At 43.9% G+C, this 26,954-nt stretch overlaps 1 protein-coding gene across 1 annotated transcript in view; it reads left to right on the top strand.

The window, feature by feature from the left end:
* BEND7 (BEN domain containing 7) overlaps positions 1-20,279 on the top strand; it is a 45,239-nt gene extending 24,960 nt beyond the window's left edge. Inside the window, exons 8-11 of the mRNA XM_026091119.1 lie at positions 451-676; positions 5,044-5,163; positions 13,743-13,793; positions 18,286-20,279. Coding sequence (XP_025946904.1) covers positions 451-676; positions 5,044-5,163; positions 13,743-13,793; positions 18,286-18,347 — 459 coding nt within the window. The 3' untranslated portion in view covers positions 18,348-20,279. The remainder of the gene's footprint in view (positions 1-450; positions 677-5,043; positions 5,164-13,742; positions 13,794-18,285) is intronic.
* Positions 20,280-26,954: the final 6,675 nt, after the last annotated feature.

Below are 26,954 nucleotides of genomic sequence, written 5' to 3'. Positions count from 1 at the left end.
TCCTTCCTGGAAATGCCTGGCTGCTCCAAAGCATGCTCATTTGCATCATTTGGCAGTGAAGCAAGTCCATAAAATAGTTAGATAAACGTCCAAAAGCATTGTATAGGAATATTGCTCTGGGATGATCCTCTAGCCTGTAATTATTATCCAATACTGAAAGATATTTCTTCTCTTTCCTTTTTGTTAGCTGTACACCTAGAAATAATGTCAGTGATTGTTAACTATTACAGTGGGTAGACATGAGTATGATTATTTGATTTGCCTTTTAAGGTGCTTATTCACTGATGGGTTTTGATTTCAATGAAGTAGGCTGCTATGATACTTAATAGCTGGAAAAAGATTCATTATTTGATTATTTAAGTGATTGTAAAGTCTCGTCAGATGCATGATTGAAATAAAATAATATGTTTGAATGCTATTTTAATTAAAACACTTGTGCTCTTTTGGTAGCCAGAAGTGCAACTTGCAGAAGGCTTTGATGTCTTCATGCCGAAATCTCAACTGGACTCTATATTATCAAACTATACTCGCTCAGGAAGTCTGCTGTTTAGGAAGCTGGTCTGTGCATTTTTTGATGACAAGACTTTGGCTAACTCTTTACCCAATGGCAAAAGGAAAAGAGGGCTCAATGACAACCGAAAAGGACTAGACCAAAATATTGTGGGTGCAATAAAAGGTATGTTTTTGCTTTTTGGTATGTTTGAATAGAACACATTCTCAGCTGAGGAGAGTGTAAGGGGATTAGTATTTCTGATGTGTGTTAGGTCTATTAAAATAGGCAGTCTTATATTTGTTCCCTTTCATTCACTTTTTAAAATAGCTTCTACAGGCACAGTTTATGTTAAGTTTAAGCTGGTGATCCCAATTTCAGAAGTCAGCATCTAAGGTTAGAATCTCAATGTTCATTTAAAATAACATTTTTTAGATATCAGAGATGCAAAGAAATCTTGAAAACGTAATCACAGCGTAACGGGTCCTCTTCAAACAAAATTCTGAGGCTTGCTGTACGTGTGACTGTGTCTACTCTGTAAATAGTTTTATAGTTTGTGGCTGGATTGGGGTTAGAGGGAGGAAGATTATACTGAGGCAGAAGATGAGTTTGATGTTCATAAGGACTGTGGTTCCCCTTCTCTTGTGGTAGTGAATTTCTTAATCAATGTGAGGATCCTGTGCCGGGTAGTTTTTCGTAGTGATCACATCTTTCAGGGTTCCAGAAGAACATGTCTGCCATCAAACTCTGTGGTCCAAACATGTGAAGACTTGGTATTAGATCAAAGGCTCAGAGCTGGATTGTATTAGTTTGAAACCTAATGTACAAGGAAAAATACTTGTTATCAAAAAGACAGGCTGTGTTGCAAAGTAGAGCTTACTTTAGGGTGCGTGACTTGTCCTGAGATACAGGTTGCTTAGCCTGGGAGATATAAGGCAATGAGAAGAGCTTCTATCAGTACACTGGCAGCAAAAGGGGGCAGGGGAACCAGGGGCAAAGGACATGGAAAAGGCTGAGGTACTTGGATGTTTTTTTGCCTCAGCATTCACTGGTTAAAGCATGCCCTCCAAGCCTAGTAGCACAGTCTGTGGGAGTGAACGGATATATATACTGAGGGAACTGGCCATTGCTATTGCGAGGCCACTCTCCATCATCTTTGAAAGGTCATGGTGATCGAGGAAGGTAAAAGATGCATCTTCAGGAAGGGCAGGGAGGATCTGGGGCCCTACAAGCCAGGCAGCCTCACCTCAGTCCTTGGGAAGGTTGTCGAGCAAATGCTCTTGACAGCCGTTTCCAAGCACATGAAAGACAAGAAGGTGATTGACAACAGCCAATAAGGATTTTTTGAGGGCAAGTCACATCTGAATAACTCAAGCACATTCTGTGATGAGATGACTGGCTCTATGGATGAGGGGAGAGCAGAAGGTGTTATCTTGACTTTAGCAAGGCCTTTGACATAGTCTCCCATAGTCAGTTTGACACAGTACAGCCAGTTTGATATGATTTGTGGATTAGGTAAGTGGACAATAAGGTAGGTGAAAAATTGACTGGACCACCAGGCTCAAAGGGTTGTGATCAGCAATACAAAGTCCGGCTGGTACCCTGTTATCAGTAGTATCTCTCAGGGATCACTAACGGGGCCAATACTATTTAACATCTTCATTAGCAACCTGGATGGTGGAATAGAGTGCCCTTTCACCAAGCTTGCAGATGATACCAAATAGTGGGGGGGGTCCATACACTGGAGGGCAGGACTGCCATTCAGAGGGACTTCAACAGGCAGGAGAAATGGGCTGGCAGGAACCCCTTGAAGTTAGCAAAGGCAAATGCAGTGTGTTGTACCTGGCGTAGACTAACCCCATGCAGCAGGAAAGCCTGCACCCTGGCTGGCTAGAAAGCACATTTGCTGCTGGCAGAGTCAGACTCTCCTCAGAGGTGCTTGGCGGTAAGACAAGTGGCAGGGGATACAAGCTGGAACATGAAAAATTTGAAGTCGATATCAAGAAAAACTTTTCAACACGAGGGTGGTCAGACACTGGAACAGGATCCAGAGAGGCTGTGGGATCTCCTTCCTTGGAGGTATTCAGAACTCAACTGGACAGTGCCCTGAGCAGCATGATCTGGTTGCCCTGCTTTGAGCAGGAGCTTGGAAACAGAGACCTCCAGCAGTCCCTTTCGACCTGTGTGATTCTCTGACGAAGTGTATGTTGTGGCCATATCTTAGTCCTAATATGTCTTACAGAGTTTCTGGCAGACTTGATTTAGCCCCTTCCCTTGACCCTGGGGGAAGAAAAGGGAGGAGTTTTAGTTTCAACAGATAAATTTTATCTCTGATGGTACTACAAGGTACCACTAGTACAGTGGTACAGTACTAACAGTAACAGTGATCTTTATTGGCATTGCTAGTATTGCCCAAATGCTAGTACATGATCCCCATTAGCTTCATAGGGGAGACCATCTGTGAAAGCTGTCATGGAATRAGGTGCCAAGGGTTGATGCACTGTGGATCTTTACTCAGCCTGGCTCCAGTAGCACCCGTTTTCCATCCAAAGAGCTGGACTATAGGACACTGTGGTTTCATTTATTCGGCAAAATGACTGAGCCAGTATGAAATCTCCATGAGAACAACATCATGTTGTTTGCATTATTTCATTAGAACGTTCCTCCACCGCGTGCCCAGATATTCTTTAGTGGTACGCTAGCCCTGTTCCACGACACAGATACAAAAGTGGAGAAAAGGCTACATTCACGACAGAAATTAGGAGAGAACTTAAAGGAGAGACTGTTTGCTGGAAAATTGCTCTCCCTATCTGAAAACATTTTAACCACCATCTTTACAAGTAATTTAACACTTCTGCCACAGGATGATTAGCCAGGGAGAAATTCTCTTTTGACTTTGGGTGTGCAGTGGCAGTCGTTGAATCCGTGTTTTTCCTGTGTAATCGGTTTCCCTTGTGAGTCACATCAGGCTCTGTCTCAGAACTGGGAAGAGAAAAAGAAAGGGAATGCCACTGTCAAACAAGAAAAATTGATACAGGGGTGTTTGCTTTTTTTTTTAAAAAAAAAAAAAAAATCAAAGCTATACACTTTAATTGACACTTTAATTCAAGAGAAGAGCAAGCAAGTTAATGAATCTGTTCTCCAAGGCCGCCAGCCTCTGGTTTCCTGTGCAGGCAGCAGAGAGAGGTAGGTGTAATTCCCAAGTGCCTGATTTGCCTTTGGTGGCCTGGACACGGCCTCGTGCCACGGATGGCCTCCCAGGCCCTGGTCGCAAACGTGGGTTACTGCTGCATTATGGAAGTAGAACTGTAAGGCATTGATCAGGTTCCCGTTCTGTGCACTGTGTGAATTCAGAAGAGAAAGATTGTTTCTACTGCCAAAGATCCTGTAATTGCTGAAAATTAGACACTGGCAACATTTGGAGCTGTACTAACTTCTCTGGGAAACCATAAGAGTTGGTCCTATGTCCTTGCCAATCAGATTGCAGAGGAAGGTATTGTTAAGTTGCAAAAATGTAAAGAATTTGGAGGGTGCAACTACTTTTTGGACCCTTTATACCTATCAGCTAGTTGTTTTGAAAGCATGTGTGTATAAAAATACCAAAGTTGTCACTGTTTCTTGAATGCTTCCCCACACCATTTGCATGACATTTATTCTCAAAGATTACAAATTCTTTGAGCTGGGACCAGTTTTTTTCCTTTGTTTGCCTGTCATATTTGGGCACTGGGCTCCGAGACCTCTGACCAAGACTGCAATAGCAATACTAACAGTAATAATATTTTTTTTTATTTCTGCTCTTGTTTACTTTTCACACACCTCTCAGTTGCATGATGAAAATCAATTGCATCAGTTTCACTCCATTTATAATTTCATATTTCCAGTATAACATTGTTAGGTTTGCTGCAAGTATGGCACAGAATTTCCTTTTGTGTATGGATTTAAAAGGTAATGTTGATCCTCTATATACTCTGTTTACAAAATATAAATTTGGACCTAAATGATACTTATTTTTCTCAGGAATGGCTTTTTTAAATAGCTTAAAAAAAAAAAATCTGTTCCATCTAGTTTGGCAGTATGATAACTGTGAAGATTTCTGCAGTGGTAGGACTTGAATCTTTCCTCAGTTTGCTTGCAGCCCTAGAAACAATTCTGAGAATGGGATAACCGAGAGGAGATCTTCATTTCTCTACTTCTACCATATGTAAGGCATCATTTATAAGTATCTACCACATCTGGAGACTCAGTTCAAAGTACACTGCTATTTTTCTGTCATATTTTTGTGTGAAATTCATGAATGTAAGACAAAAGGTGTGGACATTTTCTCTAGTACAAGCTTTGTAAGTAGTAACTATGATATTACTGTGGTATTTATACACTGGGATGACTTTTGAATAATAAACATGTAAGGCACTGAGTTGGACCCTATTCTTACCATCTTAGGTTAGACCATTTAAATGCTGTATTTTGATAAAGTTTGTTTTATAAACCTCTTCTGCCTCCTTTTCTCAGTTCTGGTGGCACATTTAAAAAAAGATGGTATCTTTTTATTTCAGTCTTTACAGAAAAATACTGCACTGCTAACCATGTGGATAAACTTCCTGGTCCTAGGGACTGGGTCCAGATTCTTCAGGATCAAATTAAACTGGCAAGAAGACGATTAAAAAGAGGCTCAGGTATGTATAAAAACATAAGAAACAAGATGTAAAATTAAAGTCTTAGAGTCTTTCTATCCACAGAAGTGTTTTTCCTGTTGGCTGTAATTAGAGTTGTATATGTACAGTCTCAAAAGTTGGACCTCTTAAGTTTTTAAGTTTTCTGCCGAAATGTTAAATGCAGTGTTCCCTTATGTTTGGAATAGTAACAAGTTTAGGAGCTGTCTTTGCAGCCAATTAAATCAGACTTTTTTTTCTCAGTGGTTGCCTCTAACCTCTTTCCACAAGCACCCAAAACTTCTTCCCGGTGTTTGATGGAATTTGAGTCCTAAACTAGCTATACCAGCCAGGGTTGTAGGTAAAAGTTATTAAATTGTGTTATTTGGTCTGATAAGCCRCTCACTTTACTGTTAGGACATAACCTAAATCACCTTTCCTTCTAAACTGTGTGGGTCTGGAAGGATGGATAAGTTTTCTCACGATTCCTTGCGAAAGAATCGGCATCATTGCAGCTGAAAAAAACCCTGCTTGTGCCTTTGAGGTCCTAGCAACACATAGGAGTGAGCATGCCAGCAGTGAGTAACAGGTAATTTAGGCAGGGATTTGCAGTAAAGCTGCTCAGCTTGGGCCAGGATAACCTGCGTGCTTGGGCCTGGGACCCGCCTGGCAGAGAGCTAGCTCCACGGTGAAGGCACAGCACTAAGCTTCTGCGCTGACAGCACGCAGCCACATTGCTTTCCTTGTGAACGATCAGTTCCAGCGGTGAGTGGCAATGTGCAGTCTCAAAATCCCCTGCAGGAATCTTGGGAATCGGAAAGCAGTATCACTGCACAAGAGATGTGTAATTACTTTATAAGCCTTAACTATTCTCCTCCCCATCTTCATGCCTGCTATCCTACAAGGGATTTCCTTCATACAGGGCTTCACTTACTCTTCCCTTCCTAGTGTTTTCTCAAGGGTTTCTCATGGTGAGATTTCCTGTCCATYTCTCCCATGCAGTATCTGACACCGTTGTGCATCACCTGTGCCAACATCCTTAAACATGTTCCATCGCTATTACTGTATTTAGCTGCCTGCCTTTTCCCCTCTTCTCTGCTGCCCTTCACTACAATTAAGTGCCTGTTAATATCTGCTGGTTTAAGGAATGAGAAACCTGATGGCTCCCCAGAGGTTTCCGGTGGTCCAGCTGGCTAAGGAGGGATGAGCTAGACCGCAGCAAATGAACAAACCATTTCTCTCCGTATCAGAGAGCCAACGTTTTCTGTCCAAAGCTGTGTCTCTGAAACGCACACCAAGGCTGGCATCTGAAATCATTATCCACAGTTTTGATTAATACCAGGAGGGCAAAGTGTAAGACTGGGAAAAAAAAAAAAAAAAGAAGAAGAAGAAGAACACCCAGAGACAGAAATAACTTGGAGGAAAAAGTGCAGACTAGTCAGTAGCGTGAGCTTCCTTGAGCAGAGCAGCAAACCAGCACTAGCCTTAAAAAGGGTTTCTTGTGTGCGTTGGGGGAGGGAGAAGAGGGGGATATAAGATAATCTTGTTAAAGACAGTGTCAGATTACTGGTGTTGTACAACAGGACTGCTTTCTCCCCGCTCTGAAGGCTGCTTGTCCCTCCCAGACTGGAAGAATGGCCCAGTGATGTCAGGCTTCAGTAAGGTGAAGAGTGCAGTGCAGGGTGTGGGGAACACAGGGTCCCTGGCTTATCTGCACAAGATCCCCTGGGAAAGAGGATTGACCTAATTTTGTTTTGATTTTTATTTTCTTTCATCCTTTTTTTTTTATTTGCTTTTCTTGATGCCTCTGCAGGATATTAATTAAAATGACAATGACATTCTGATTTTTGCCCTTTAAATGGGGCCACTTCCATCTCTGGCCTTTTCTCAGAAAGGGAGATCTAAGCAGGGGATATTGTCTCTAAGCTAGCAAGAGAATGAAGAAAAGAAGTGAAGCTGAATATAATGTGGCTGAATAAGATGGGCTCCAATATCTGCCTCTACCTGCAGAGAGAAGCGAACCCATCAGCCTAGTATGTGGATGAGTAGCGAGCAGAAATATACCTAGCAGGCCCTCATTTTTATTTACTAAAATAAGCGCATGGTAACTGCATTGCTAGAAAGACTCTCCCTTTTGTGTTGTTTAGTTTACTGGCCATTTCCTGAAGTGCCTCAGTTTCTTTCTGCCAGGCCACAGACCAATGTGTTCTTTTAGATCTAGCAGGAGTGACTGAAAATACCACCATGGCCATCTGCATATTACTGTCCGCTGCTTGGAGGTTCCTGCTTCTGCAGCTGGGCTGCCACAACTGATGGGCACTCGATGTTGAGCAAGCTCAGCCACGTTAACTCCAACCATCTTCACTGGTGGCTTAAACTAACCCACCTTGACCTTGCACTATAGCGAAGGAGTAGTGTTCACCTGTTCATATCCATGGCCTTTGTGACCATAAAGCAGTAAATACCAGCGGAGAGGCAGGAGCATAACAGCTTGGCTGCAATAATGTCTTGTTGAAACAAGATTTATTAGTACTTGTGTGTAATAGCTCTGAGTTTCTGATAGGAGGGACATAGAGCTGTACTGATCAGACCAAAGATTCATCCAATCCCATACCTTGTTTCTAACAGAGGCTGTTAACACATGCCTAGGGAGGTATATAGGACCAAGGGAAGGATATTGTGATGTTTGCTAGTACAAACATCTCATAACCCTCCACAGTTTTGTCCTAATGCAAGCCTGGTTATGCTGAGAGTTAAACCAATTCTAACTATTCATTGTGAAGCCTTACCAAAATCGTTAAATCTGTATGTAACTTAGACCAGTATGGGAGGGGAGAGCAGAGGAGAGAGGAGGTTTGATCTGCTTCGGGGAAGAGGTGTCACGGGACTCCCATGTTGCAAAACTTAGCTTTTAAGAACCTGATAACTGATGGAATTGCAGCCCATCACCTAAATACCTGCAGTCCCTCAGTAATGTGTGTGGAGAGCAATAACTGAGAAGGAGACCAACCAGAGTGAGTGCTGAGCAGGAACCACCCCCAAGTTAGATATTTGGACGTGCTGAGGAGCTAGGTGGGACTTCAGTCCTGTTTGCCGTGGGTTGTTGGGCTTCTCTAGCCCTTGGGAGTTCACAGCTATGAGTCCTGTCCTTGAGCTAGGGGATCTGTCAGATTTGTTTTGCAAAATGCTATGAGGAGAAAGTGTTGATTCACTTCTGCCCTCTGCTACCTGTGGACAATAATAATCTATTGATTTGAGCACTGTTATGGACTATGGGAATGGGGGTTTAAATCCCTCCTCTGCTTTTGAAGACTTTGGTCCATACCTCCCCCATCTCAGGAGACTCTCTTGACCACCAGGTTGTGTGGGACTCAGTTGTGGCTGTTGAACTCTTCCAGTCTGTGTGACGTGTGGACCAGAGGTCCAGCCCTCCTGAGCACATGTCCTGACTCCTGTGCTCCAAAATCATTCTTAGTTTTGTCTGAGTTTGTGGGTGTAGGTCGAGGTGCCCAAAAATCAAATTTGAGCCAGAATTAAGCTAAACTGATCTGAGACTTCTTAAGCCAATATGCCTCCCTGCTAGTTGGTYGCACGTATTTATCTAAATCAGTTTCTAGTTCATTTTGATGCACAGGCTTTATATAGAAAAAGCTTAAGATGATCCAGTGCAGACTATTCAGTAGCATTTCACAGAAGCCACAAAACAACCTTTTAGTCACCACTGAGCTGGTCTAAATTTTGACTGCAGGAGTATTTATGAGACAAGGGGCAGGCTTTCTATTCTGCTTGCCTTCCTCTGAGCCATTTAGTCCATCCTCTGATTAGTTCTTCATTTCAAACCAGGCAGTAAGACACTGCATTCATGAGCAGCCCTCTATGCTTTATCCTGTGAAACATTATTTCAGTCTGATAACGTAAATCCTGCTCTAGCTTTCAGTGTTATTAATAATTTCAGATAATTCTAGYGAATGAGCAGGGTGGATCTGCTTTTTGTACCTCCTTCTGTAGAGCTTGCTCTCTTGAGTATTTCCAAATTAAATGAAATCTTGATCACTGAATCATAGATGCTGTCCAGCTTCACCTTGTTTATCATGTTTGGCTCATCTCCTAGAATTAGGGACAGAAAAGCTCCCAACTTGGAAAGCTAATAAAAAAAAAAAACACTTACAAATTCTGCTTTCTAGAAAATAGTTCCCTTGTGTAGATTTTGAAGGGTTGTTATCCTAAGCCAAATAGAAATTCATTTAAGTTTTGAATCAGTGACAATATTTTTCATAACTGGAAATGCTCTTTTTTAATTTATTTATTTTGCTTTGGCTTTTTCTTAGTTCTTTCAGATTATTGCCTGAGATCTGAGACTTGGGTGTTTTTTTTATTTGTTAGATCTGAGAATAAAGCTGAGAATAAAGTCACTACCATTAAATTTTTATTGGCCTTGTTCAGTCTTCAAAATTTCACAAGTTGGCTGTCACAAAGGGGAAGAGAGACTGTGAGGTTAATGTTACAAACAGATGTTATAATTAAAATTAAATAGTATGATAATATTTTTCAGCCTTGACTATGGGTCCCATTTCATGCCAGCAACGCAGAATGCTGGGGCATAGCTTCCTGGTGTCAGATCTGTCTTGTCCCAGCAGAGAAGCTGAGCCCTCTTGGCTGCTGGGATGGGATGCAAAGTGGCCCTGGATAGGAGGAAGTCAAAAGAAAAGGCATATGCATAGGTTTCCTCTCTTAAAGCAATGTGAATTACAATGCAAATGGCGTTGTGGTTTACTGCTACTCTGAGCAGCAGTGTTTCCCACCACGTAGTCCTTCCACCCTGCAAAGAGAATATGGGTAGGCAACTGGTGGCCTTGCCAGTGGCACTACAGAAAGGGACAGGCGACCATTAGCATAGAGATCTAAGATGGGTAAAATCAGAAGGAACTGAATTGCTCTTCGTGTCGCCTCTTCAGTAGACATCATATCCAAGCCTTTTGATTACTCAACTCTTCATCCATTAATAAGCAACAGGTCAGGGGCCACACCTCTTCCAGTAAGTTCTTCCTCCCTTTTTATGTTTTGAAGAGCGTATAAGCCATTATTCTATAATGACTGCCCATTGCTTAGACAGGAAAGCTGATACTGTATGACTAATACTCCTAAAGTACAGAGGGTAAGAGCTGTTCATGCAAAGTAATTACATTGTATGTAACCTGGAAGCTTTTGATTGCCATACTCAATAAAGGAAAATACAGCAATGTTAGAAAACATGCTGAAACTTTTCAGGCTGGATTAATTTAAATAAATTACATGCCATGATGTTACATCCTTAAACTGCTCCTTAAAATTAACATTACCTTGTTGCAATGTAAAATAGTGGCAACAAAGGAAGAAAAAATGCTTACATTCTTTCTGGAATATGCCTTTTCTCCTACATCCTTGTTCAAACTTCTGCTTTTGTTGTCTTGTATGATTTTCTTTTTCCCATTCTGTTTCTTCTTATCCTTCTTATTTCCCTGATTTGTGCTTTTGATATATAATCTATGTCTTGTGAGACAACAGATTCTGTATCAGGTTGTTTTTTGTTTAGCAATAGACACAAGGCCAGAAAGGATGTAGAATGTATGGATATAGGAGTATGAGATGTGGTATAGTGCTTTTGTGGCCGGTATCTTACTTAGATAAAGATAGCAATATTAAAACAAGTAACTGCTGTGCTAACATTTCCAGTCCTGAACATACATGTACTTCTGTCCAAGGAGAAAAACAGCAGGTGTACACTTAAGTGATGAATATATATACTTAAGAAGCTAACCAATTTTGCGGGCGGGGGAGGGGAAATCCTCTAAGGAAATGACTACCAGGATTGTTTTGCAAGAACTACTGAGCTTTATCTAAGCAGAGGATAGAGAAGAGGTGCAGAATTCCCACAGTAGGATCTATTCCTGCTTGCCTTGTCTTGCAAGTTGGCTTAAGACAAGTAAAGTTTGGCTGACTGGCTGTGGGTGCGGTTGTTGAAGGCAAACTTTCTTTTCTGTTTGGAACGGAATGTGAAAAGATGCTGATTTACATCCATGTTAGAAGGTCAAGGTGTTTATCGTGCATTTGTGAGCAGGAGCTTTGCTGGTCATACTTCCCCTGAAGCTGTGGTTACTCATCCAGTTACATGGAACAAATTCAGGCAGCTACTGAGAAGAGTGAGTAGGCTCTCCATGCGTCTTCCTTTTTCCCACTCCCTTTCTGGTGCTGGCACAAGCATTAATGTGGCCATGCTGTCAGTTTTTTAGCTATATCCAATCCCTGTGACTACATGACTGTGCTGCCATGAGGAATGGGATTGGAACAATTGGTGGGGAGCAGGACTTCATCTTTGAGCAGCGTCTCAGTCTTGCGCCAGGTTAAAATGGCTAGGTAACTAATTTTGCCGTCTTCAAAGCTGGTTCTGCAAATTTGGAGACTGAAGTCCTTATCTTTTGAAAGCTAGGTACTTCCTAGCTTCCACTTATTTCTTTCTGTATTTCTACCTTCCTCTAAGTTCGGTTTTACCAAGGGGTAAGAAGAGCCATTAGGTAAAAAGGTAACCACATCTCTAGAGTGACTTCAAGAGTCTCTGCTGAGACTTTCAAAAAACCTGTCACATGAGTGGATAGCATGATTGGCGTAGGCCCAAGGGCCCATGGGGAGGAATCTTTCCAGTCTATTGCCAGGACTCATGTCTGGCTTCCCTGATTTTTTCATGGCTTGCATCTCTTCAATCCATGGGGCCAATTATAGCTTCCTCTCTTGTATGCTAGATGGCTATGCCACAGCCTCTGTTGGTGCAGGCAGGTCTTCGTAGCATAGCTAGAAGTTGGTCTCAGACTGTTGCTCCAGATGTTTAAATGGTGTATATCCCGTTGGATGGTTTTCAGCTGCTCATATCACCATGCTGTCTCCTCCCTTGCTCATCCAGTCTTTCCATCACTGTTAGTCTGGTCCAGACTCAAACCTAATCTGGAGGTAGAGAATCGTGTAACCTCTTCCCATTTATTGAGCCATCCCTTCCTTTCAAAAAAGATTTTTACAATAAGCTGTACTGAGCACCTAATTTGTTTCTGCTCAGAAACAAATTCTTATAGGAAGTGGAAAAAGGGTATTGGTTCAAGGCGCATTTCAGAGTAACTTGTAATTCCATGGCATGTGCTTGTCGGTGTTCCCCATTCAAACCTTCTGTGGGAGGAGAGCTGTTTTGTACTGGGGGCTGTTGGTCGGTTGGGTTTTTTTGTTTTTGTTTTAAATACAACTCATTTCACAGAACTGAGTACAGAGCATACAACTAAAAATTAAGCTGGCATAAATGGAAGTGGGAGAGAGCAACCTCTTGGTCTAAGGACGAATAGCCAAGAGTAGTTGGAAGCTGGAAACTGATGTAGATCAGCAGTTGGATTAGGTCTTCTTGTGATATCCTCATAAAGGCAACAACCCTACATCCTTGTGTGTAGGGCTATGTTGAAGATGATCAGAACAGTCAGTTTAGTTTCAAGTGTGAGCTGAACTGAGTTGCTCAATTTATCTATAACCGTGGTCAGATTTGATGTCTGTGGATATTGTGCAATGAGTGGATATGTGTATTTGTGAGTAGGTGTATATCCTCCACATTGAACATGTACAATGTAATGGACATATCTGCCTGTTCCTTTATGACCACGCCTAATTTGCTTAAGTACTCTTGAAGATCTCATTGTGTTTTAAAGGTCTTAAATACCATGCTGAAGTGCCAAAGCACACAGGTAATAGGATTTTGAACAGGGCTTGTATGGGTTAGGCACCTAATTTCTGTTAGATGTCTAAAACTTAGTCGGGGTTCAAACACACACTCCAGGGTACTACAGTTTTAACAAGTTATTGCACATCAGCTGAGCCAAATTACCCATCTTTATGCATACCCTTGGCCTGTGGCAAATATGAGATGAACAAATTAGGCTTTTAGCCTTCCTTCACCGTGGGCTAAATTAAGTCAAATGAGCTTGCATAAGCTGTGGGTTGAAAGCATGTGTGTATATATACACTGTAACTGCCTATGTAGCTGAGCGGTTACATGCTGTTGTACTGCCCACCTGCATCTTTGAACACATTCTGCCTTTTCAGATCTGTCCCTCGCAGAATGAGCTCCCCTATAGTCACAGGAAGTTTGGGTGCACAAGTTAGAAATGGGAATATTCACAGTTTCTGCTTTGGCATTTGGTGCTGGCAGCTGTTGGAGGATGGAATACCAGCCTTCAAGGCTCTTCCTCCAAGGACCACCGGGACTGGCTTAACAAATAGGACTTTTCTTGTTTAATTTTATAAAATGATCCCAACTCCTTTTATCAGCTGGATGGCCTGAAACCTTAAAGGGAGCAGATATTACTCCAGCCCATTACTGGCACAACTGCTTATTAATACWAAACTCCCTCTTCTAAGTTTGCATTTTTATTGTATGACCTTTTCCTCCAAGAAGTGACTTTTTAACTGAGCGCTAGCATATTGCAGCTGAGGAAAGTAGATAGAAAATGCAAAATCACTCTACAATATGTAGCTTTTTAATCGCATTCCTGTATTCAGTAAAAGTAATGAGATTTCTTGTTTATATTTGTAATCAGCAGAGGCAACTGACTGTGATGAGAAGCCGGACATTTCTCTACTACAAACAGGTAAAATGCATTAAAATTTTTATCAGCTTCCAATGCGTGTGTTTGTTTATTTATTGCACAGAAGCATTTTTCAATAATCCTGGCATGCCGTGTGCAGTCGGGTAATTGCACACAGGACCCAGCTATCTAAGTTTTGAATGCCCTGTATTAAAAACAAAACAAAACAAAAAAAAAACAAAACAAGAATTTTACAATTTCACCTATTTCATATTCATAAAAACTCAAGTTTCACAGTAACAGCTAAGCTAAGAAGACAAGTAAGTGATGCTTCTTACTCCGTATAGTAACTTGTGCTCATCCCCAGTATTTCTGGGAGTTTTCAGAATTCTTAACCCAATTATTGTCAGGGACAGACACAATAAGTTGTGTTACAGTATCTTTTCCCTTGTCCAAGATATTAGCAATAATATCTTGGATTTACAGAAGGATTGCAAATTTATGTGATAGTTAAGTGTTGTTTTACTTTCTCTTGAAGTACAGCCACGCTGACTCAAAGCCTGACAGTTGTTAAACAGCAGTGCAGCTATGCAGTGGTGTGGATTAGGAAACGAAATTTCTGCATGCTGTTGTATGTGGTGTTGAAATTAAGATAAGCTGAGCCCAAACTTTGGAGCACCCTCTTATTAAGAGTCAGTTCATCAATAGGTGCCCTGGTGGTAGGAACTGAGTTCCCGTTCTCTGAAAATGCAGTGAGGCAAGAATCTGTGTAGACAGTCCTTTGCCTGCATTTGTAATTTCACTGAGATGCAGCTTAATGTCCCCAAGGTCCAAGAGAAAGGAGATAAAACCTGTAGCAGACAAATAGGATCATGGCTTTGCAATTTCTGAGAAGAACAGGACATTACTGGTTGCTCAGTGCCTGGCCCAGTACCTGGAGGCTCCGGGGAGACGGGGACAGTAGCATCGCAGCATCTGCCTCGGCAGAGCCGCTTCCTAATCTCCCTTACGTAAGGGCCAGAGAAGGGTCCTTCGTACATGGGTGCTGTTGTGCTGGGGGCTAGAGCAGCAGCTGCCAGCAGCGGAGCCCCGTTGGTTGAAATGCTGCTGTCGGCGCACGTGCAGTTACTAGGGAATAGGACCAGTGAAGCAGTTGTGAGGACAAGCAGCTATAGTCTTGTTCTGGCATGGGCCCAGTGGGGGCTGGGAGCACACGCTTGCTGCGAGCTGCCGTGCTGCTTTCTTGGCTAGCCGCTGAATATTTCAGGGTAGTAGTGTGATAATAGACGCAGGAAGCTCTGGTTTGAAAGGTCTCTTCCAAGTGACATCCTGTTTGTCTCTTTTATCAGGGAGGGAAGCAATTGTATTGAAAGCAAACCGTAATAAAGGTTGCTAATGCATCGTAGTGTTATCTTTTCAGTGCTCTCGTCATYGTATTAAGGAGCAGAATTATCGGATTGTTGTGCTTTTCTTTGAGCACAGTTTCTGTAGTTACCGCTTGCATCTTGTGTTATTGATGGAAACGAAGAATCCCTTTCCATTCTGCAGATCACTGCCGTTGTAGTCCGATTGCTCATACACCTTTTGAGCATCTGTGCGTACGCACAAGTCTTCAGCTGAAATACTTCTTTTCCAATGTATACTTCTCCGTACTATCTGTGGATAGATGCCTAAATAAACCCTGCTGCAATTTGGTGGGGGAGGTGATGTTCACAGGCTGTAAGCCAAGCATTTGACTCACACCCATTATTATATATGTGCAAGTGCCTCTTTATAGAATGTATCAATGTAATATCATACTGTTCTTGGAAGCAAATCATTTAAAGTGATATACAGACAGTATAATGACAGTAATTATGATAGAGAGCCAAAATACAGATGCTTTCTATCAAGGAGTCTAGCAAAAGAGGTGGAATGTAACTTTTGCAGAGGTCTTTCCCTGTCTTAGTACAGCTGCTTTTATAAGGAGCTGTTACTGACGGATCGTTTAAAGGAGCCCTAGTGTGGTCTATTCAGCTGTCTTTTCTATTTAGCTTGAAAATTCTTTGGAGAAGAGTGTCTCTTACTGTGTGTTTGTACAGTGCCTGGCGCAACGGGCCTTGATCGTACATGACATCTCCAGGAGCTATTATAAGATAAATCAGGAATGATCAGTGGTTAACCTAGTATGTTCATAGAATAAAACCAAATGGAATCAGATTGCTTAAGGGGAGTCTGGCAGGAGATTGGACTGGAGAAAAGGTGGGGTGCTGAATCTATTTATGACAGACATCAGATGGTTACTGTCTTGGTCTTCAAGAATTGAACAAACTTGTGAAGCGAAAAAGCCCAGAATGAATGAATTGAATCAATATAAGTGTTAGCACAAAAAAAAAAAAAAAAAGGAAAACTCAGATGCCTTTAATCTACCATTTCTGCTCAGTCAACCCTGCCCATGCCCCTGGCAATGTTTTGAACAAGATCTGGATACACGTGGAATATTGATGCTGAAATTCTTCAACCTACGCCTTTTCAGATTGCAGCCTGTGGCTGACACCTAAGGCGAGACACCTCAGTTAAAGCGTGGTTGCTCTCAGCTCTCTTCAAAGTTGGTGGGAAAAGGCATGCTTCCCCAGAAAGAAGTTCAGATCAGCTAAGTCAGTGTTGGGAGATGTCTCTCCATTGATGCCAGGAGGACTGTGCTCTTAATTCAGTTACGTTGTATAGGCACCTACAGTTAAGTTGAATCTGCTGCCTCCTTGTCCAGCGTTAACAAAGTCCTGGACTTTGGGGAGAGCAGGGATGTTCTGTTTTCAAAGCCCTCCTTTGGAACTTGAAACTCCTGTAAAAGATGTCACTAGTACATCTTCATAAAATGAAGGAAGACATTTTTGCCCAATTATATTTTAGCACTTCAGAGCACAAATCATGCTATCATTTTAGAATCACCCTAGATGCTAAGTGTGCCTTTGCTTTGCAAGCCGTTGATTGAAGGGTATTTAATGCAAACTGGAGGAATGGTGGCAGTTAAACTTACTGGGAACTTTGGAGCATTAACAGATAAATCCCAAGAAAATACTAGAAGAATTGTCTCTAACAAACATGAACAAAGCTCAGGTTTTCCCTTGTACCAGCGTTTGCACATACTAAAGCAGCCTGTTGCTTCATCTGAAGTCTGTGTCCAGACCTGAGCTGAGAAAGATCTGACAGCTCCCAGGCTAATTGCTGTGGAGTAACTGGAAAGACTGATTAGTTTCTTGGTGATCTAAGAACCCGAAAGGTGTCAGATAAATCTTCAGCAGAATGAAGATGTGCCAGCCTTTTGAATCTTTTTATGTAAGTCGGTATTGCAAAAAGGCTCCTCTTAGTTTAACCTGCAAATTACAACAGCATCTGGATTTAGTTTCAAAAAAAAAAAAAAAAAAGCATAATCCCTAAATTCTGCATGTGGGAACAAATTTAAGCCAGCTGCAAAACCCTTTTCATGAATCCTCGTCTCTAAAATTACATTTGAATGGTATAGGCAGCCCAGGACCATGACAGAGCCCTCCTTATACCTGTGCTTTGGACCGAAACTGTGCTGAAGGTTTCACATAGTTTCTTCCCGCTAGGGTTAACTTCAGAATGAGAAGGAATTTTGATATCCCTAAAAGGAGCAGAAAAAGCAACATCCCAATCCTCAGGTCCAGGGGTGATACAGCTTTGTGAAAAGATGAGAACAATCTCTTGGTAAAGAAACCAATGATAAGAAAACAGCAACGATCCAATTCTATACAGGTTGTCTCCTTTTCTCTTGAAATACAATATCAAGAAAACGAAACTTCAAAAAAAAAAAAAAAAACCTCTCATCGAAACCTTAAATATAAATCCTTTATTGTAATATAAATCTTTATCCTTTCAGTGCATGATTGTATGAGTCTTCCCTTTTCATTGGGTTGTATTTGCTTCTTACACTGATTGATGTCTGTCTCCTATTTGCCCTGTGTTCTTAGTGCTATAGTTGTAATTCTTCTGTCCGTCTTTCATTGTTCTGTTTAGAAAAAATACATTCTTAAGGTGGTTTAAAAAAGATGACATATAATCATATAGCATACCTGGGTTTTTTTTTTCTTCTGCCGTATGCATTTAGACTGCTGTGGGGTTTTTTCAGTCTTTTCCAAAGAACATCCCAAAGTATGTACTCTAGATTTAAAATTCATGCGGTGCTTTTTTTTACTTCTTCAGAACCATAACTTCAAAGCGGTGAGCATTGCAGTACAGTTTGTGCCATATTTTAATGCAGCGCTTTACATCTGAWGTGGTGTGTACTATATTTTCTGTGAAAACCTATGCTCACAGATTATGTAGTTAAAATCTTTTTATTTAATTTGCTTTCTTTAGCCATTTGAGCTCTGCTCTMAGTGGAATTCAGCAATTGCTGTTGGCATACACACCAGCAGTTCAGCCCCATCACAAATAAAAATTAGAAACTCAAACATATAATTTCCATCATGTTTTTACAAATGACTGAATGGACTTAAAAAAAAAAAAAACAACAACCAAAAACCTAATTTCTTTAAACTCTTTCTTCCTTCAGGTAACCTTTTTGACACGACAACAGATAGTCTGGTAGACACAAACCCAGATTTTTCTGCTTAAATTTTACATTCTGCATCAGTATTTTTAGCAGATAGAAACATCCTCTCTTTCGAATAATGCTACTGCAAGATCTGCGTGAGAGTTTCAGCGTACTGCAAGATGTGGATGTCCATACCGTTCTCCTTTCAAATTTCTGTTGTTTCATCCATTTCCCATGTCACCCGAAATAACAAAACCACCAGATCGTTTCGCCATTTTTCATCTTAATTAAAGATGATTTTTCTCCGTATCCAATGCATCATTTAACTGAAGACATTCTCCTGCCTTGGTTTTTCCTTCCTGACCGTACTTTTCCCACGTGATTGTATGCTCGCCAGCAGCGTTTCATCTTAAGCTCTGCAGAGGCGAAGTAAAACATGGTGGGGTGGCTCCTCCCGGCCGGGGAACCGGGACAGCATCTTTCTCCAGCACGAGCCTGGGGGCTTGATGAGCCTTTCCCTAGGGGAACTGCTTTGCTCTTGTGGTTCTGCAACTTTTCCTTTTCTGGCTGCTTCTCTGTTTAAAGAAGGATGGTGCAAATGACCGTACGCAGCCGTAATTAAAAGGTCCCCGCTGGATTTAGCAGTAAAGCAGTCGAGCGGGGTTCGTGCCAGCAGTGTCGAATTCCTCACGTACGATAGGTAGAAGCTGTTGCTCGAACGCGTTGGAGCTCCCCTGCCTGGTGCTAGTGTGACGGCTCTCGAGGAGTTTCGTAGTGCAGGTGGCGCGAGGAGACGGTTTTCTCCCCGCTTTTTTCTCCGGCTTTCCCTGCCACCTCAATCTTAAAACATATTAGTTTGCTGATTTCCAGGAAGAGGGTCTTGCACRCCGTGATTCGTCAACCACTGCCCTCGGGGACAATATTCACCAATAAAAAATAAAAAAGAAGTCGCCTTTTGACTGGCACTCAATTGATGTCTCAGCAGTTAAGATGAGTGAATTGATCAAGAAATTGCACTACCCTCTTAGGCGTTGAAAGGGTTGGTCCTTTCAGGTCAGGGCTAAGGCAAAATCTTTCGTGGCCCTCCACGCAAACTATCACTTCTGCACCTTTCGACAGCACTAAATTCACTTTAAAAACGTAGGRAAAAAAGTCTAGAAGGTCTTACCTGCAGCATATATTGATCACCAGACAGTTTGAGTGTGTTTCCTGGAACTTGAGAGATTGCTATAGCCTTTACCGTTGTGTTTCATTTTCCTTCCTATAGTTTAGGCCCATCGGGTTTCTTTTCCTTGAAACTACTTGGCCTTTGAGTGTGTCAACTGAAGTGCTATTACAGAGTGGGTTTTTTCCCCCCAAATATTTAAAGATTTCTTTCTTTTTTTTAACAACCCTAAAGCCTGCTTCTCAGAAGCTACCAAATGCCCACAAATAACACTGAAGCCCCTGGGAGTGGCGCGTTCCCTCAGCGCCTTCTGAAAACTCGGGCTTTCTGCCCTTCCCCACCCATGTCCGATGTACTCCTAAGGATGACCRTGTTCTCTCAGAAACTGTGGAATACACTGAATGTGCACTGCGAACCTTAAAAGAGCCTTTCCCTCCTTCACGGCTTGGAGTTGCCTGCATCGGGCAGGGGCTCGCGGGTGCCCCCTCGTCTCCCTAGCGTAACACTTCAGCAATGGAATCGCCGTTTTGTAAATTTTCCAGATTTGCATTTGTGTTTACTTACTGTGACTACTGTTCAGACTTTCTTCAGAAATCTTTTTATAGGGTTTATTAGCGGAAAAGGAAAAAAAAATCATTCCATATTTAGGTAAAAATGTCTCAATCTTCTGTATATATGTTTTATTAATATGTAAATATTTAGATATTTTTAAATTACTATGTTCTTAATAAAGCGACAAGGGACTAGTTGTGAAATGGTGTATAACATTGTGTCGTGTTATCGATCTCTGGGAAACCCTCTTTGTCAGTTCAGAAAAGAAAACCTACAATAAATAACTTTAATTGAATGTGTATTTTCTGTGTTTTGTACTAGATTCCTGTATTTCAAAGGAATTACCTAGCACTTAAAGGACTGTGTAAGGAAATGTCTGGAAAAAATGAAAAGTTACTACCAGAATACGATTTTTCTGGCTGTCTCAGACGGAAACTCTTCTGCCTGCCAATCAGAACAATGGCTATATCAAATCTCATAATAACTCTTGAGTATTAAGTGCTGATTTGCTTGAAGTCTAATTTTAATTGAATTAGGTGCCTTTCTAATCTTCACTTAAAAGGTTAAGCTGTGCTTCTATGGAAACAACACATAGGAAGGACAAACCAATACTCATCGTTTGGAAGAGCTGCAAAAATATACGCTTGGTAATTTATTATCACACCCTCATCAAATGTTGTTTAGCCTTAGAAAATATTTCCTGCAAAAACATGTTCCTTGGTAATCTTCAATCAATTACAAGGAGGTAGTGAAGTGAAGGAACGACTTGGCAAACCTTTCCGATTTTATGTCAGGAGCACTAGGGAGCAATTGCCAGTAACAAGTCTAGTGATAGTTTCATTTAAACTCCAGTGGTTGTACTGATCCACTGAAGCCAGGCACGCATCTTGCATCCGTGTATATAGCACGAGTCAGCTATGTCACTGCTAACTGTGGAATACCTAAAAAGCAAGTAAATAGTGATTCAGTTTGCCTCTGCCCCCTCCATGTGACTAAAAATTGGCTTCAGATCTGAATGCAACTCGTCATTAGTACAACTAACGAACATCTGGGTGTATGGAACAAATCCATCCTTAACTAAACAACAATTATTTTCACTAAGTGCTCTACACTGCGCGTCATCCCAACRTGGTTTTATTTTGCTTGACTTTCTCTAGCGTGGGGGAGGTTAAAATGCCGTTATTTGTCATGTGGGGTGGAATGCCGTTCTTCAGGACGTGATTGCAGACGCGTTGTGGCATTCTACAGTGGGAGGCACCGTGCAGTAAATCTCATCCGTGCCGCAAAGCGAAGAGTAAGTATTCTTGCAAAGCTGCCGATTCACCTGTTGAAAGAGCCGTGCAAACTAGCAAGGCAGCCAGAATCACTGCACAGGCTCCGGCAAAGCTTCAGCTTCGATGCCGTGCCGTTGAGATAATGCCTTCCTCTATCCTATTTACAGGCCGCTAGAGATTAGTACGTTGGGTGAAAAAAAATCCTTCTGAAGCTTAACAGGAAAAGGATATCCTCCTAGTAACATGAAAGGAAACTGGAGCCCAGGCTTTATAAAAAATGCATTAATTGCAAGACAAGAAGAAAGCCATCTGAAGTGCCTGTGACATGTTGGGTTAGGAATGGCTGGCTGAGTCTTTCAGGAAAAATGTGCAGGCACTCGGGAGCAGCTCGGGGATCAGTGGCCCTTCCGCATCCACCCGAGTGCAGGTGCCGGCAGCGGCAAAGACAAACCCACCGGGAACCTGTCAGGCTTCGGGCTGGTTCCCGCCTAGCCTCCTACAAATGAGACTGATGTAGCGGGATTTCATGAGAGTCTCTGTAAAAATAACCCCTTTGCACACACAGAATCACAGAATCACAGAATCACAGAATCACTATCCCCCAAATCTGAAGTAGTAAATTGCCTTGGAGGAGAAAATGCCAAGAAATGATTTCTCCCCTCCGATAGCTCGCCCGCTGCTCGGAGAGCCGTCGCCCCTTCACCTGCCACAGCATCGGCTGTCAGTGTGGAGAGACTCTGGATTCATTTTTACAAGTAGGTCAGGTATGATTTCTCATCCACCRAATGCTAATAAAAGGCACTGATGTGAAACCTATAACATAATGTGTATAAATAATTTASCTCAGTTGTGTAAACATCAATTCTGAGCTTTAAAAAAAGGAAATAGTGCCATTGGCTCCCCCACACACACCCATGCTATGTTGTTCTGCACAACTGCAAAYGGGGGCAAAAAACAGTTAATATTTGGAGAATTTGGAAATGTGGGAGACAAACCTGTTGTGTTTCTTGTGTTTCCTTTACCCAAATCCTCAGAGGTACAGAGGAATCAGGATGAGTGAGGTAGCTAAACAAAGATGCTAATTTTGTCTTGTAATTGCAAGTAAGCGTTGACAAACGGTAGTACGAGGCCACGTGGCTGGGTTTATCAGTCAGACTTACAGAGCCATGATGGGCTAAAGCCCTTCTCTCCCCTTCACTCATCTCACCTCCCYGGGGCTGAGGCAGGCACCCGGGGAATCAGTTCGGTCATTCGGTGTTCATGCAGCCTCTTAAATAACTGTTTTAAGATGGAACTTTTGCCCCATAGTTGTCCCCAGGTAGGCAGGGGGGTCCCCCACTGTGGTCCCTAGACCACGGGTCCAGAGAGCCCATGGTTGAAGACCTGGAGGTCTTCTGCAGAAAGGCAAAAGCTGGCTTGGGAGCAGTGGCCTGAGATCTCTGAGCAAACGGTCCCGTGGCACAGCCTGGCCCTCAGCCCCGTGGCCGGGGACCAGCTCTCGCTCTGCAGGGCCTCCCTCTGGAGCGGTGCCCTGGCCCAGCCACCGCAGCTGAACTAAAAGCTCTGCCACGTTTGCCTGGGAGACCCAGAGCTGGATGCGATCCTCATCACAGCCACAGGGTGTGAAGCAGAGCAAGGAAGATAACTGCAAAGTAGCAATAATACGATCAGCTCACTTGGAGAGCAAATCCATCCATCAAGAATGACTGCAAGGGGCAAGTGAGGACTATGGTTGGAAGCGTCGGGCCAAGTCAAGAAAGCAGCTCCCTCGGCTCCCTGCTGCCGTGCAAGACCCTCTGGAGGGAGCATTATTATGGATTACGAACTGGTTTGGCAGGTAACACGCTGCTAGCTTCACACAGGGCCCATTACTTGCCAAACTGGTTCATAATCTTCCATAATGCTCTCTGGAGAGGCGATTAATGCTTCACCGATGGTCATTTTGCCCTCCCTGGTGGCTCATCCAGTCATAACTTTGCTTTAATGCGTTCACGCCGCTGCAGTCACCTCCGAAAGCGAACGTTGCGCCATGGGGCACAGGACAGGGGAGGATGGGGCTGCTCTGAATAAGTGACGGGTTCAGCTAAGTGGGGGAGGAGAATCCAGGGAGGTTAAAATAATAAAGAAAAGTCTTTATTAGCACCTACGGTGAGCTGGTAGACTGCCTGCTGTCCCCCATATGGTCATCATGGGTTGGCAGCACCTTCCTGCACTTACTTCTGGCCAAAATACAAGCCAGAGTGAAACGCAGCTGGGGGTCCCCGCTGCACCTCCCCCGAGGGAGCCATGCTTGGCCCTCCCAGCCCCATACAACTTTTCCCCCCACCACCAGCAGGCTGCTGCTCTTTTTATGGAGAAACAGATGGATTCAATCCCTAAGCAGCCGCCTTGCCCGGCACTGCATGTTCCGCTCCATCCCTGGAGCCCCACCAGCTCCTCTCTGCCATTGCTGCAGTTTCTCCCCATGGGATGGGAGATGTCCATGGGCCACCAGTGGCATCTGCAGCCCGTCCCTGGTGCCCAGCCAGCCCCCCAGGGTCGGTGGCCTGCAGGTGCCCATGCTCCTGGCGCTGCCTTGGAGACATCTGACTAAAGTGAGGGTGAATTGGAGGAGAGCAGCTGAGCTTTTTATATATCAGGGCATTTTGGTCACATGCAAACTCCTTGACAGCTCGCCATGAAGTTAGCAGGGAAGAATCTGGCCTAGAACCAGGATGTGGCTATTGCCATTATTGAAGCTTAGAGAAAGCAAAGATTAATGTAATCATTTAATCCCAAGAGATTTCAGGATTCACTGGCTATATCTCATGTCTCCATTCATAGCTGCACAGGGGATGTGTGTAAACCGCTCCATTCTTATCTGGATGTACCTCAGCTCCGTTCTCATTTCCGTCTTCCTGATTTATTGCACATGTGTTTAGACCCCAGCTCTACCGCTGCAGCGTTTTCCTTCCTTCTGCCACAGAGCAATGGAGAATCAGGGCCTCCGTATTGGACCTGGTTTTTGGCTGATGAGGCTTGCTGAGACTCCCCTGGTCCCCAGGGAGGGCGGTAGCAAGATCTGCCCCCCAGCACCCGACTTTCYTTCCTGCCCCAGCTGCAAGGCCGGGGTTGAGCCAGCCCCTTGCACCGCGCAGCCCGCCACGCTCCCCGGAGCCACCAACGGGAGGCTGCGAGGGCTGCATCAAAGTTGCTGCAAGATTAAAGACAACAGAGGCAGTGACGACCCAGTGTAGAGACATCAAAGTGAAGTGTTATCAGAAACAGAGTGAGGATGCCGATTCCAGTCAATTTAGCAAAAATAGTGCGTTCAACAGAAAAGTCGGAACGGGCATGCTTAGAGAGAAAAAGTGACAAAGATCGCTGGGAAGAAAATGAAATCTGAAGTGTGGCACTGGTGGAATTGGTGAGACAGAGCCGCTCCTGGAGGCTCCCACGAGGATGCGCAGTGACTTGCCGGGTACATGGCTTACACAGTGCTCAGAAGGCGTTGAGGTGCACCAGGAAGAAATGCAGGCGCTTCAGAGAAATACCTGAAGGTTTTGCGGGGGCACTGGGCCTGCTAGAGGGTATCCAGGGACTCCTGAACTTCCCTACCGGGACTTCCAGGCATTCACATCAGTGACATGGGAATTAGGAGTAATGTCTGGTTAAACAGCTCCTCTCCTTTACCTTCTAACCCATTTGGCTTTCTCTAACTTGCTGTAAAGTCAATCACAAGATACAGATCCCAAAATACGTTTCGAACATCTCGTTCCTCTAAAGTTGGCCAGAGCAGGCACTTTTGGATGACACATGGACAGCAGTGGTGGAGGAGGCAAAGCAAAAAGGCTCATCAAGCCCATAGGACTGGAAGCATCCTTGGTTCAGGATCAGCTGAGCAAACACCTTTCCTGACAGGTGGTTTTGAATAACCTCTAACCATGGAGACTCCACAAGCTGTTCACACGGTCCATCTTTTGCAGGAAACGCAGCACCCAGAGCTGCTCTGGGCGCCTGTGCTGGGGCCTCAGTGGTGCCCAGCCTGCAGAGCGATCGCTTCTGCCAAGTAGAGCAGAACGAAGGAGGAGAAGGCAGCTCCAGGCTTCATCAGTCCCCGAAGGAGTGGCCTATACCAAAATAGACATGCACGTCCTTGGGGAAAAGCCACAGATTTACAGCATCTGCAAGAGCGTCTTATTATATAAATGAAAGCGGGGAGAGAAGCGGGTGAGAACCAGAAGGGAGCAGGCTGCCAGGTCGTACCCCTGGTCTCATTTACACACCACCAACACATCTACCGCTAGGCAGCAATGGGGCTGTTGGGGTTTTCTCTTTTTTTTGAAGACCTGTCCTTTGGATCTGCATGTCTGAAGACAACACCGGTGGCATGTGGAGGGCAGCCCTGGAGGGTGCAAACCCTGAGCAGCCACCGATGGCTTTGCAGGATGTGGTGCCAGGTCCCTGGGGAAGGAGCAGCCTGACGTCAGGGCAGCAGTCACCCCAGGCCCCAGCATCCCCATAAGGACAAGCCTGGCCGAGAGGACCTGGCGGAGAGGGCAGAAGGAGACTGCAGACTGCGTTACATCGGGAAACACCTATTTATCCTTGCTAAGTTGGTCTGTCTCCTCCAGCAGTGTCCAATTCAGCCTACTGGTCTCCCAGCTCTTCCCTTGGGATTTTATCCGAGATGTTAATGCAAACTCCCACCTTTTAGGCCCAGGCTGTGGGGCTCTGGACCTCCTTCTCGTTCCACGTTTCCAAGAAAGCGCATCCTCTTCCCACCTGCAGGCTGCTCAGGAGAGGGCTGAGGCCACTGTGGCTCTCCCCCTCCTGCTTGAGTCACTTCAGTCCCTCTTCATCTTCCTCATTGCCCCGGCAGTCAAGGCTTCCCATGCCGGGTGTGACTTTATAGCCCTCGCGCAACTTCCTCTGTAAGAGGATGGCCACGACCCCAGCAGAAGCTTTATCCTTTCTTTYTTAACAGATGAAATCTGCAGCTGCGTGCTGTCTCCTGGCTCTGTTTCTGAGGAGAAAAGCAGGGCTGGAAGCTGAGGTGCCAGCATACGATTCACATATGAACTTGCATGTCTTCGGAGACAAACCAGGCCCAACCTCTCTGCAATACGCATTGCCGTGTGGGATGCTGGCAGCGTCAGCTGGCTGTGCAAGGTGTTAGATCTCTTTCTTCCCCTGAAATCCCCCCCGCCGTTTTGGGGCCAGCACCGTCGGGAGATCAGAGGGCAGCGCAGCTATGTCCACACATGCCTTCCAGACCTGGTGCGAGCCAGCCTTGCTTTCTGCCCATGGGGGCTAGATGGTCCTAGTATCCGTATTTTGTCCATCAAAGGTTTCTCCCAGCTGTTTTCCAGCAGGTACTTTGGAGCCTGTTTTCTTCTATTCAGCAGAACACTTTGAAAGGCTCGTTTTTAATCTGCCCCCTCACCCCCATAAGGAACAAAGTACAGTCTTCAGCCCACATTTGTCTTTGCACGACGTGCTTAAAATGATGACTATCACCCTCCCCCCAGCTCCAGAGGCCTAAATGCACAGTTGGTCCAAAATTCAAAGAGCCCCAAAGCACTGGGAAAATAATTTTCACAGAATCACAGAATCGCTGAGGTTGGAAGGGACCTCTGGAGATCATCTAGTCCAACCCCCCTGCTCAAGCAGGGTCACCTAGAGCACATTGCACAGGATTGCATCCAGGCGCGTTT

This window comes from Apteryx rowi, unplaced genomic scaffold (genome assembly GCF_003343035.1).
Source record: "Apteryx rowi isolate R43461 unplaced genomic scaffold, aptRow1 scaffold_9, whole genome shotgun sequence".
NCBI classification, from domain to species: domain Eukaryota; kingdom Metazoa; phylum Chordata; class Aves; order Apterygiformes; family Apterygidae; genus Apteryx; species Apteryx rowi.
The sequence above is the reverse complement of the archived record's forward strand: the minus strand, read 5'-3'. Positions and strand labels throughout refer to the sequence as shown.